General features: G+C 36.0%; 1 protein-coding gene across 5 annotated transcripts in view; it reads right to left on the bottom strand.

The window, feature by feature from the left end:
- Positions 1 to 14388, bottom strand: part of auts2a (activator of transcription and developmental regulator AUTS2 a) — a 348996-nt gene that overhangs the window by 246166 nt on the left and 88442 nt on the right. For 4 of the 5 annotated variants that reach the window (XM_089126455.1, XM_089126454.1, XM_039676289.2 and 1 more), the window contains exon 3: positions 5880 to 6101. In XM_089126455.1, coding sequence (XP_088982581.1) covers positions 5880 to 6101 — 222 coding nt within the window. The remainder of the gene's footprint in view (positions 1 to 5879; positions 6102 to 14388) is intronic. The other variant, XM_039676288.2, reaches the window with a different exon arrangement.

Raw genomic sequence — 14388 nt, 5'->3', positions numbered from 1 at the left:
AATATTTTGAGTTTCTGACGAAAATTTCTAAATCATTCTCCTTCATTGTATTAACTCCAACTTCCATTTCAATGAACTTAAAATTTTAAGGCAACCAGGTTACTTTTTTAAGTTAAACCAACAATATTTTTTTTCAGTGCATGAAAATCTTAAAACACTGTTTATTTCAATCATATCTTTGTTCAGTTGTTATTTATTTATAGCCATACGACTTACAATAAATGTGAATAAAATCTAAGGTTTTTTTTATTACATTATTGGAATCGAAATTAGGAATGGAGCGGAATTGATAAAATTCAAACGATCCCCAACCCTACTAGTCACTCACACATACTTCAGCCTTCAGGACTGTGTGTAAATAAGAGGAAATACTGATCGGGACAACATCGGCCCAGTGTCCTCTTCGGCAGTGTCACACTGTGTACATTTCTCACACAAACAACTGAACACAGCTCCCAGCGGCAAGGCCAGATAATGTGTGTTTGTGTCTGGCCAGATGGGCCTCTCAGCATGCCACTGCTGTCACACACACAACACTTCACATTCACACATACTGACTCATAAACACATGTCTTGCACACACACAACCTTCCAGGCAGATGACAACCTCGTCTGAGCATGGGCCTGTGATTAGTGCATGAACGCAGACACCCACATGAGCTCTCTATGGTAGGACTAAGCAACACAATATGTCAAACTGCCATAGTAACCAAATATACTGTAAATGTATAAAGTAAGTATTAAAACGTATATATTTTTTAAAATGCTGTATTAAAAAAAAAAAACATTTTTTCCAAAAATTAACACATGGCACAATATATATTATTTATGTCAATTTGTCACAGTAGTCAATAACAGCACAACACATAAAGACAATTTTCATTATCAAATGAAGAGACCACTCTGATGTGAACGGTACATAGTTGTGACAGCTCTCATAATGAATATTTCTAAACATTCCTGCAGCCTCTAATTACCACTGGGTTGAGAGAAGCATGTTCATATATCTCTGTCATACATGCCTATAAGAGCTTGATAAAGAGGTGGATGTTTTCTTTTCCCTGGCTGCAGGGTTGTATCAGGACAAGGCAATGCATCATGCGTCTGAGTCTGCTGCTGGGTTTATGTTTATATATGGCTGCTGTTTGTGGATCTGGGATTTACTGCAAACAGAGGAGAGTGCCTAGATAGCCCTGCCTGTGTGGCTATGGTGTCCCCTCCTGAACATACCCCTGCCTATCTGCACATACACACCACATCATAAATGTATGAATGAACGAAACAAATTCATTTCATTTTTTTTTTAAATATAAATATATCTACACTATAAAATGTACTTTATTCATGTGAAGGCAAAGATGAATTTTCATTTTCACCAGCCATTACTCCAGTCTTCACTGTCACATGATCCTTCAGAAATCAAAATGGTGTGGTGCTGCTTCATATTTCTATTTTCTAGATTATTGTAGCTCTGGATCAAAAGTGAGCATGCATTTACTCATCTGACATGCACATAAACAGATTCAGTATTCCTCAAAATGAATAAAAACAGTGAAATGCGAATATTACGCAAACCTGCAATGATTAAATGTTAAATAAAAGAAATATACTTTTATGTATTTGATCTCATTTATTATTACTAACCATTGTCTTTGCTGCTGAATTTCGATGATCCAGTTCAACCTACTAATAAGTAAAAACAACTTTAGATAAACGTCGCTTTTGTGTTTTTGTTTGCTTGTATTGTTTTTTTTATTGCTGAGACTGTTGAACTTTTTTCTCCTGCATCATAGTCATATTGTTTTGTCCATTCCAGCACTGTCTGAAACAGCTTTCTGTCCACATGAGTAGTGTGTGTCAGAGACAGAAGATAAGACCAATATGGCAGACAGACAGACAGACAGACAGACAGACAGACAGACAGACAGAAGATAGATAGATAGATAGATAGATAGATAGATAGATAGATAGATAGATAGATAGATAGATAGATAGATAGATAGATAGATAGATAGATAGATAGATAGATAGATAGATAGATAGATAGATAGATAGATAGATAGATAGATAGATAGATAGAATCCTACATAGAACAAGCGGTTTGGAAAATGGATGGATGGATAATCATGTTCCCTGGCCGTATGTGATACGAGTGCTCCTCTGGATTCTATCAGCCTTCCCCAGGGTGTCCCGCCAGATTCCCCGTTTTTCTAAATCAGTGCTCTTCACACAGGGACTGTAGTGGACAGCTGTTCAGGGCTCAGGAGAGGGCAGTCAAGGGTTCTGAAGCCAAGACTGTGAACAATATTTTGTGTGACAGCAATATAAAGGTGAGTCAGAGCTGTCAGCTGAGTCAACTCACCAGGAAACATTGAGACCCATCTGCTGGAACTTCAAACCTACGTACACACAGACACACACACACACAACGTTCTCATTCACACAAAATACACACACAAGCAAAAAAATAAAATATGGGCACCTCTGACCTAGAAAAAACCCAGTAAGAAGTAGAAATCAAAATACAGTACCCACAGTTCTACAGTACATACATATATTTTGGCTAATTAAATATATTGATGTATTTAAGTGTAAAAATTACACAATAAGGACACAATAAACTGATCAAATATAACAGTATATATATATATATATATATATATATTACAAAAGATTTTCCATTTCAAATAAATACTGTTCTTTTGAACATTGTAGGCTGGGGGGGTGCTTTAAAATTATATTTAAACAGAAAACTTATTTTAAATTGTAATAATTTAGCATTACTGTTTTTACATATGTTTGATCAAATAAATGCAGCCTCAGTGACCATAAGAGTCAAAAACATGAAAAAATCTCAACCTCAAACTTTTGACCGGTAGTGTACATACGGTACATATATAAACCGATTATGAAACACATGGTTAAACAGAACACAAATTCATCCAAGTTGTTTTTGCTAGAAACAAGTTGTTTATATCCAGGAAACATGTGCATGTTTGATACACGCCGTAGAGGTCAAACTCACATCTGTGCAGCACAATATATGCAGCTGGGCAGGAAAGTTGGGTGAGGGAGAAAGGGGATGAAACAGTGAAGAAAAGGAATTTAATTCCTCACCATCCAGCGTAACTCAAGTTTATGGCCATTGCCTTGGTGTTTGATAAAAGCTTAAAGTGTCCGAGCCATCCCTTCCCTCAGTCTGCTCCATGAGAGATGGATTTGTCTGCTCTTAATTCAGCCATGGGCAGAATACACATGATGAACAACAGAGCTGCTCTCTCTCTCTCGCTCTCTCTCTCTCCAGAACAAGGACAAATGTACCAGTACCCTTCCTGTCTACAGCTTCTAGTATCTATGGAGAAAGGAGTATGTATGTCTAAAGTAGAGATGCACCTTTATGAAATTTTTGACCGATACCGATAACCGATAATTCTTGAAAGCCGATGACCGATATTTTAGCCAATAAATCTAAATTCGAAATTTTCAGATAATGTTTGAAAGCCTGATTACAAAAACAAAAGTCTCATCATGTCCAAGTCACACCATTATAAAGATGTTCTCATTAGCTTATGAGACAGACTTGCAGAGTGCATGTTGCACTTAACTGTATTTTCTTTCTCAAAGTGATTCTAATCATTTCAAGCAATTCAAAAACATCACGGCGAACAGTGCGTATCTGAAGCGTCTCGGTTGAAGGAAATAATACATTAATTATCGGCTTTAATATATTGGCCGATACCGATATGGTAGCCGATATTGTGCATCCCAAGTTTAAAGATATATTTCACCAACCTCAAAAAAAGTAATATGTCATCATTTACTGATCCTCAAGTGGCTCCAAACCCACATGACTGAGCATTTTGAAGAATGTTCTAGGCACACCCAATAACACTGAATGGGAAAGCTTCAAAAAGGATTCATATGCATCATAAAGGTATAAACTTCAAAGCTCTTCTTAGTGCATGTACACTGTAAAAAAAATATTGATGGTTTAACTTAAAAAAGTAAGTAACCTGGTTGCCTTAAAATTTTAAGTATATTGAACTGGAAAAAGTGAGTTAATACAATGAAGGATATTAATTTAACCATCAGAAACTCAAAATTATATGTTATCTGAACTAAATAAATTATTTAAATTGATTTGACAAAAGAAAAAATACTGTAAAAAAAATATTGTTGGTTTAACTTAAAAAAAGTAATTAACCTGGGTTGCCTTAAAATTTTAAGTTGATTGAACTGGAAAAAGTGAGTTAATACAATGAAGGAGATTAATTTAACCATCAGAAACTCAAAATATTAAGTTATCTCAACTAAATACATTATTATAAAGTTGATTTGACAAAAGAAAACATGTTGTGATTACAAATCATGACAATATTTTTTACAGTGTATGAGTGAATGAATCATTCTTTTGAGCCATAACTTTTTTAATAAATCAGTTAGATGAATCGGTATATTGTCAGCAATATTGTCAGCAAATAACTCACACAAATGTACTGGCTTAAAATAAAAGTCTATGGACCGCTTGTGCTTATTTGTGCTTAACATCCCCTAAATCACACATAATTATACTGAAAAGAGTTGCCAGGACATCCTTAAAAACAAATTATATAATGTTCCATGTGAAAAAAAATGGAATATTTTTGGGGTGAACTGTGCCTTAAAGCGTACATGAGAGTGTGTGTGTGTTCAGTGTAGTGTGTGGCCATCTGATTGCTTGCTCTGTAGTGGCAATTCCTCTGTGTAAACATGCCATAAATACTCATTAGTGAAAACAAGAGGATGTCACAAACACACACAAACACAAAGAGCAAGAGAGCAGCACCTCGCAGCAACAATAACAAGAGTGACTAATTTAATTAGCACCATAAAACAAGTCCAAAAAAGCCAGAGCCCATCCGCTTCTCGTTCATCCTTAATGACAGAGTTAATCAGCAGTGTCTTTACACATCTAATCTTAGAGGACACAATCTCTATTATTCTCTCTCTCTCTCTCTGCTTTAGCACTTTTGTAAATCAGTCCACACTTTTTTCATTGTGTGTAATGTCTGAAAGATCCAACAACCAGCCTGCCTGTAAAACCTAGTATCTTATTAATTACCTCCTTCGATTAGATCGGTAATAAGTCTAACGCCGTGACAGAGACGGCTAATGATCATCGACAATTACTTGATTCAAACGAGCTCTGCCTTAATGGAGTCAGATTGGCGCACCTCTTCTGTTGTTCCGTCATTCTCAGTGAAGAAGACACAGCTTTGAGAAATTAACATGACTGTAGGTTTGCATTATCTCAGTACACAATCTAATCATGATTTCATTTAAAAACACTCTGAAACAAAGCAGTGCCTTGAGGTAAACTATAATTAGGTGCAAAGGGAACAGACAGTAGCCCATCCAGAACAGCGTTATTATCTTTGACTAAAACAAAAACAATTAAACCTGTTTTTGATTATAGAAATAAAGCTGAAATAAAATATATATAAATATTAGATGAAATTAAATTGAAATAAAATAAAGGGAAAAAAATATAGACATGTTTACACATTTAGATATATAAAACAGACAGACAGATAGATAGATAGATAGATAGATAGATAGATAGATAGATAGATAGATAGATAGATAGATAGATAGATAGATAGATAGATAGATAGATAGATAGATAGATAGTTTTTTTAATCATGATAAAACTTATTGACTACTATTTCTAATTTCGCAGCTGCGTCTGACACCTATTTTACTCCAACCAAATGCTGAAGCTCGAAATCAATAGAATCTACCAACAAAATCTGCCAAATACATCAAGGCTCCCAGTTCCTGTTTGAACAGACCCCAATCGTGATTTTTGGACACATGTAGCGAGCTAAAGTTAAACTCACAGGTCGGTGTTTCTTCTGCAGGTGTTTCTTCTTCTTGCCATGTGTATGGGCCAGGCGAGGGTTGTTCTCCTGGTCTGAGTGGTGGTGCTGGTGGTTGTTGTGGTTGAGTCGGTCTTTGTGTAGGTCTACGTTCAGTCCGTTCGGCACTCGGCCGGGCTTCTTCTTGCGCAGCGGTCCTGCCTGGTTCTGCCTCCGCTCGTGGGGCTTCAGGGTCATGTCCTTCTAACAGAAAAAAAAAATTGACATCAGTATAAAACATTTTTTGGGTTAAAGGTTTCCTTTCATAATAAATTCCTAAGAATTTGAAGTAAAAATTTAAAGAAAAATATCTGTTTATTCAGCAAGGACACATTCAAGCATCATCAAAAGTGACAGTGAAGTTATTTATACTGTTACAAAAGATTTCTATTTTCAAATAAATGCTGTTCTTTTCCATTTCTAGTTATCTAAGAATTCTGAAAAAAAGTGTTTTCCAAACAAATTAAGCAGCTCAACTGTTTTCTGAAAATTAGCATATTAGAATGTTTTCTGAAGGATCATGTGACATTTAAGAAGTAAAGCTTGATGAAAACTCAAATAGAAAACCATTATTTTCAATCGGAATAATATTTCACAACACTACTGTATTTGTGATCAAAAAAATGCCTTGGTGAGCATTATGGAAATGAGTGTGATGTAAATGAAATGCACATGCTGTTTCAAGTCTTTAAGGATCATAAATAAACAGTATGAAGTCTATTCCTGCAATAGACCGGATATGCTGTTTGTGCTAAAAGACGTTACACAACATAAGCATTGCACTCTCCAGTAGGCGTACGCTTGTCTACCTCCAGCAAACATTGTTCTGCCAAGCTGCTAAATAAAATAATCTTTACCCCACAGAAAAACAAGTGTTCTGATAAAAGGAGTCTGAAGAACAGCAGAGGAAGCAGAGGCGCAGCGCTCCGGTCTGACAGAACTTTCTCATCCACTGAGAACTCTAGACAGGAAGATCAATATTCAATATGACAAAGCTCGTCTCTGCAGGGGAGCTGTGTATCGCCACATATCTCTGCTTACAGAACGAATCAATTACATTAGTATACTCCAGCTACAGAGAGATAGATACTTCTCGTGCTGAAAACTGTACACTATAGGAAGGAAAATGAGACGTTCAATACAGTTCAGAGTAGAAACGGCACAGTGACTTGGCAACTTGTAGCGTTGTCAGTGTGAACAGGGCTTAGCCTATATTTATAATAGAGCCTGACTGATAAAGGATTTTGAAGGCCGATACCGATTGTTGGATATCACATACGTGTAAAAGAAAAGCTAACTTTTCTGCAAGATACGTTTGATACTTTTTCTCTATGTCTAAATGTTCACTCCTCGCAAGTTTAACTTACACTTTACAATGCAGGGACTGTAACTAGAGATATGCTAGTTATAAATACGGTAATCATTACTTTATTTAGGCAGAAAAAGTTCATTGTGGTTTCCAAGCTCATTAATGTTAACATTAGCGGTCTTCCACTGAAGATAGTGGCATTAGCCTGCTTTGTGGTTAGCTAGTCTATGATGAGCCATAATTTAGCAATAGATAACATCATACTGCAAATTGTAAAACATATATTTTCAATATAACAGGCCAAGGAGAGATGATTGAAGCATGTTTCGTCTATTTTTATTTTATTTTTTAAATATTATTTATCGGCCATTTTAACTGCCGATACCGATATTATGTAACATGCCTGGCCGATATATCGGTCTGGCTTATAACATCGATTGCAAGATGAAAACAAAAGAATATATATGTATAAATATCATATTCAAATTATTTCTGAAAAATCATATGACATGGAAGACTGGAGAAATGTTGCTGAAAATTCCAACGCTATCTCACGACCAATTCGTACGAATTTGTACAAGTGATTAAAAAGTGGCTAATTCGTACTAATTCATACGACCTCACTCGTAAAATATTTGTCTAAACCCACGTGATGGGTAGGTTTAGGGGCAGGGTCTAGGCGGGTAGGTCATTCGCACGAATTCATACGAATTGGTAAAACATGTACGATTTAACAAAAAAGTGAGGTCGTACGAATTGTTACGAATTAGCCACCTCGTAAAATTCGTACGAATTGCCGTGAGATCGGGTTGGAAAATTCAGCTTTGCCATCACAGGAATTTTGTGATGTATTCAAATAGAAAACTTTTAAAAAATATAGCCTAATATTTCACAACATTTCTATTTTAACATATTTTTGATTAAATAAATGCAGCCTTGGTAAGCACAAATGACTTTTAAAAAATAGATTCCCAAACTTTTGAACAATGTATAATGTGACATATTTTCTTACTGATGAGTGATGAACCAAAAGGAATCAATGAATCTGCGCTTTGAATCAATTCACGGAAGCTAAGAGTTTGTATGATTCACAAAACAAATCTATTCCAATGTAATTTCTACAATTATATTATATGATAAGAAGGAATTTGCAAAACTATTCAAAACACACATTCTTTAGGAATCGCAATGACAAAATAAAAAGTGCATTACAATCTTTGTCCAAAAAAAAATACAAGAGGAAGCAGACCAATTACAAAACGATGGGCAGCAGAGTGTTTAATGTAAAAATAATGATCTTATGCCTCTCCACATGTTCAACGCTTCATATCTTACTTCAGAGGTGTTGAACACTGTCCTTTTTGTCTCACTTTCAAGAGATTTGCTAATATCCTTAAATGATAGCTCCTCATTTCAAGATCTCTCTCTCTCTCTCTCTCTCTCTCTCTCTCTGTTTGTTTGTGTGTGTGTGTAAAATGTTAGTGTGTGATTAAAATGAGTAATGGCTCTAACAAATGTGTCTTCTCTTAAAAAGCCTCCAGATTTATCAGCAAATGTCTGTGTAGAACAGTCCAGTAAACTGTAACATAAGCAAACACTGCTTATGCACAAAATTGTGTGTTTATTTTGCATCACTCCAAGCCCTTAGAAGATTAAATCCACCATTTCTCAAACGTAAAGAAATGTGTTTATGTATCTGATGCAAACCGTACCATGCAAGACGCAAACCTTCTAATGTGGGTGTGTGTGTGTGTGAGCAGATACACCATCAGCCCTCATCCGCCTGCAGGGCTGATCCATCATGTTAAACTTATGTACTAAATCAGATTACATGCTTCAGAGACATTACATTTTTAATAGCCTTGTTCATGTACTTGAAGTCAGAGACATCAAAAGAGCTCTCGGCTGAGCAGACGGAGCATGTCAGGACTGCAAGATACAACAGGCTGATAACTAGCCATCAACTCTTCAGCTCTGAGAGAGCACTCTGGGTATTTGTGCTGAGGGACAGCCTCTATTCATTCAATATCTCTCTATTCAGCCATCCGAATCATTTAGACTCAAAAAAAAAAAAAATCAAGCTGAGGTTGATTCATTTCAGCTGCTTGAGTTGAGAGGAGAAGCTCTTCTTAAAAAACATCTGGACAAGACTAAGGGTATGTTCAGTATGTTAATGGGAAAACTCTCGCCCTATCAGTCAATTTAAAGTTGGCATGAAACAGAAGTTGCGGATGGCTTCATAAACAAGAAAAACTGTAGGGCGGGACGTTATTTGGTCCAACAAGAATTGAATGGATTGTTAGGGGAAATTACTTTCATTAAAGATTAAGAGGGAACATGAATTAAAAAAAAAAGTATGTGCATGTGGATAAATCATTTATAATAAACACTGCTATTAAATTTTTTTAAAAGTTTTTTTTATTTCATGGTGACTTTAATGGGGTCATGTGTAGGGTTGGGTATCATTTGAATTTGAACGATTCTGATTCCGATTCCGATTCCTTGTTTCGATTCCGGTTCCTAACGATTCTCGATTCCGATTCTTTTAAGAGGCAGGGTCAAAAAAGTTTAGCTAACCTTGCTAACCAACGGCCTTTCTGAAGGAAATAATCCTTTCTGAAGGAAATACTCCTTCTGTAAAAATACTCCTTTTGTCACAAATTTTGCATTTTGCCGAGATTTCGTTATTTTTAGAAAAGTGAAGCCACACTTTGGATCGCCGACGTAAGGTACTCAGGTTCGACTCGCGTGGTTATGCCAACACTTCTGGTAGACGCTTCTTCGTTGGTGTTGTTCAGCAGTTTCTTCTTCCGCGTGGCGGACTGTGAATATCGAAATTTTTTTTTTTTTTTTTTGTGAATATCGAAACTAGGAATCGAAATTTGAACTTTTGAACGATTCCGGGAAAACGAAAAGTTAGTCCCGGTTCCAATCGATACTCGATTCTCGAAACCCAGCCCTAGTCATGTGACCGTATTACCACCTCGGGTGTGCATTATTTTTATAATAATTCAACGGCCTGTCGTCAATTATTTCTTACTTATCTTGATTGCTAATCCACAACAGATGACAACTATTAGGTTAAAAGTTCAGAATACAATTCCATACAAGGTTATATTTCAGCACTTCACAAATGGACAGCGACTCTTACGTAGCACGTAAAACATGTTCTCACGCGTTCATGCTAAGTGCATTTTTAGGAAACGCGCGTGGAATTGCGGCGAGCGTTCGTAACCTTAAACGTAGAGCTCTTAAGAGCTAAGATACATCGTTATCGGGAAACCCGGCCCAGGTCAGTACAGTACAACTATGATCACTATACTTGACATCACACACATCCTGTCATGTGACTATCCCGGATACACGCATTTCATTGATGTTACGATATTGATGCTAAAACAATATATCGCACAGCCCTATTTGAAACTATTATATTTTATATTTAAAAATTTGTATGCAGTAGACAGTATATTCTGAACATACTTTCTTTCTGAACATATTCTGAGGTGTGTATGGCAGCTGGCATGTGGAATTTTTTACCAATGAGTGTCAGAGACGGCAGTACATTAAACATTTTTAAAGGTAGTGTGAAAATATGGTTGAAGGACAATCAGGTTTGTAGTCATTGAGCTATGAGACATTGAATGTGGTCAGTATGTTTTTTACTGTGTTTATGGTAAAATTATTGTAATAACAGTTTGTTTATTTTTGATGTTAGTTATTATGGTTTTATTGTAATATTTTGCACGCTCTTGGCACCTGCCCAGGGACTGCAGATGGGAATAAGCTTTTAGCTAAATCTGGTACACTGTCCCTGTTAAATAAATAAATAAAACAGTAGTATCTTTCTCTTAAGTATCTGAGCCAAAAACTTAAATTATCCTTTAAAAAAAAAATACATCAGATTTTAATCAAAAAGGCTATAAGAGCGTACAATAAGCAATGAGGGAGACTTAAGAGGAGGGTGGAATCTAGGGCTGTCTGGAAACTGTCTGGAATGACCGAAAAGCGCAAGAGATTATTTAGGATATGGAAACTGAGTTTGTCAAGCATACTGAGAGTGAACCTGAATGGCTTTTCCACAGCAATCACTCGATCACTAGCGCTCGAGTATGTGCTGAACCAGAGCCATAGTCTGGGACACATAATTCAACAACGAATGGGCTTAGTTTTGTGGGCTTTTCTTCTGCGAGGACAACATGGCAAACTTCATTAATCCATCTGCAAGCACATCTGGCTCTAATGTGCATCTTTCAGTGTGAATTAAGTATAACAACATGTGATGCTCTAAAGCTGGCAGAGGAAACTCTAGAAGTTCACTCAGGGATAACATCTAACGATATATTTGATTGGGTTAGCTCATCTAAATTGTCTAGTCTATCCCTGGGAAAAAAACATCAAGACTTTATTTGGTACATATCTCTGTTATATATTCTATATTTTTTTTTTCTTTCAGTGCATTTTAGTATAAACTCTTCTCTTTATCTGTCTTTATTTGCCTGTAGTATATAGAACAAACTGATAAGTGTTTATCATTGTAATATTCAGAGTGCAAAAAAATGTAGAATAAAGAGAAAATAAATTCTTTCATATTCCGCGTAATGTTAAGACAAAGATTGTCAACAATTTCAGAGAATTGTTTGTATTTTTTTGCCCTTTCCCAGGAGATTTAGTGAGGTAAACTCTGGATACAAGAACAGCCCTGCATTTACCCACAAATACACATTACACACAAGCTCCCTAGAGTTCACTTTGCTGCCTTGCTTTCTAGAAGTTCTTCTTTTGCTGTGGGGACTTAAAACACCTCCGTGCTCTCTCTCTCACACACACACACACACAACATCATTCAAAGGCAGCCGCTTTCAAGTGCAAAGTAGGTTTTTACAGTCTACACAGGGTTTATCTTTCATCTGCTTCACCACGAAAATGTAAGACACATTCAGACAACACCCAAACGAATGCAACTTTTTTGATTGCAAAAACATTACTTAACTCCACAGTTAGCATGAACTAACAAAGAATTTATTAAATATGGTTATTTAAATTTCTGTTCATACTATTATTTTTAATAACAATATGGGTAACAACACTGTACAGTGAGGTTTCAATTGTTAACATTAGTTAAAATGAACTAGCAATGAACAATGGCATTTTATTAATCTTTGTTAATGTTAATCTCATCATTTACTAAGACCGAAAATCATTTTAGGATCAAAAGTTGTATCTGTTAACAGTTAATGCACTATGAAGTAAATTGAACATTTTTATGATTTTTATTAACTAACATTAACAGAGTTTAATATACTGTATGCTGTTAGAATTATATTTTCTTATTGTTAGTTCATGTTAGCAATTGGTAACTAGAGACCTTAAGTTGTTGTTACTGAATTATGGACAAATTATATTCTATTAGTCTATACTGTAATTAACACTAACATGGGTTAATAAATAATGCAAAAAAATGTATATTTAATCATCATTATCATTTAGAACATTATCTATATAATGAACTACTAAGTAAAAAGATTTCAATTATTGGGTTATCTTGTCAAAAGGCTATAGGAAAACAGTATGTGACAGACTACCAGTTTCTCGGATCGTGATAATAATCTCTGAAGTACTTTTTCCTCTGCACTGCGCTGCTAAAAGCTCGTCCTGATTCATTAGTGACACATGCGAGGGCTGCGCACACCATCCTACAGATGCAGGGGATGCTGACGAGGCAACCAGGAGAACTCCCACTCCCTTTACCCAGCAGTAAATGAGAGAGACAGAAAGAGAACAGCATGGGAGACCTGCGCTTCGATTCCATTCCGTGATTACACCCCTGTTCTACAGCAGAGCCACTCCAGGGATCAGTTCCCCTGCCAAGCGTAACTACACAGGCTTTTGTGAGATGGAGAGAGAGATTCTGTCCATGGCCTCTCTGTTTTATTAGTCTTATCTGTGGCCCTGAGGGAAGATATTACTTCTTTAGCAAAAAACAAAAACAAAGCACTAGCAGAAAAGCACACTACATAAATGGTTGCTTTGAGACGCCGCAAGAAGCAATAGGCTTTTGTGACCAAGCAAGCACCGATTTAGAAAACATAACGCAGCAATTTAGTTCTATTCCAAAGATGGATGGAGGGGGGTGAAATAGATGAAATGAGAGGGGAAAGGGACCTGTGCCCTCCACATGAGTGAGTAAACACCATACGTCCAATCTGTCTTCCCACTGACTCCCTGCGCTGCAAAAACATGCTTCATCAAGTTGTTGTTTTGTTCGTCAGAAAAATAAATGAATATTCTGGTGGAAATGGTGTAATATAAAATGGTTACCCCATCTGCAAACTTGTTTTAAGCTAAATAAATTCTAGTAGATTTGCACTAATAAGAAAATAAGACTTCAAATGTTTATATACACTGGAAAGACAACATTAAATTAGAATATAATGTAATAATATTTTACAAAAGTGCAATTATACTGTAGTGCACAATGCATAAGAGACTTTCAAAAACACAAACAAAAAAAAATTAAAAAAACCAACCCTAAACTTTTGAAAGTCACTTTCTCCAGTCGAAAAGAAATGAAGGTTTTTGATGAAAACATTCCAGGATTTTCTCCATGTAATGGACTTCATTGGGAACCAAACGGTTCAAGGTCCAAATGAGAGTTTCAGTGCAGCTTCAAAGGGCTTTAAACGACACCAGACGATCAATAAGGGTCTTATCTAGGACCCTTCGAGTCATGACTCGAAAAAAGTCATTTTGATGAACGAGTTTGAACAGGAGAGTCACGAACGCTCATCACAGAACAGAGCAAGGCGACCATTTATGCTTATAAAACTTAAACTTTTTTATTTATTTATTAAATGAGTGATCGTTTCGCTAGATAAGACCCTTATTCATCGTCTGGTGTCATTTTAAGCACTTTGCAGTTTGCACTGAAACTCTCATTTAGACCTTGAACCGTTTGGTTCCCAATGAAGTCCATTATATGGAGAAAATCCTGGAATGTTTTCATCAAAAACCTTCATTTCTTTTTGACTGAAGAAAGAAAGATGTGGACATCTTGGATGACATGGGGGTGAGTAAATTATCAGCATAAAGTTTTTTTCAAAGTGAACTACTCCTTAAATTAAAACTTTTTAGTTTAAACCTTAATTTAATTTAAGAGTTGGATCATGCTTGCTGATGACT

This window comes from Pimephales promelas, chromosome 23 (genome assembly GCF_988280905.1).
Source record: "Pimephales promelas chromosome 23, fPimPro1.hap1.1, whole genome shotgun sequence".
NCBI classification, from domain to species: domain Eukaryota; kingdom Metazoa; phylum Chordata; class Actinopteri; order Cypriniformes; family Leuciscidae; genus Pimephales; species Pimephales promelas.
Note: the sequence above shows the minus strand (reverse complement) of the source record. Positions and strands in the feature narration are given on the sequence as shown.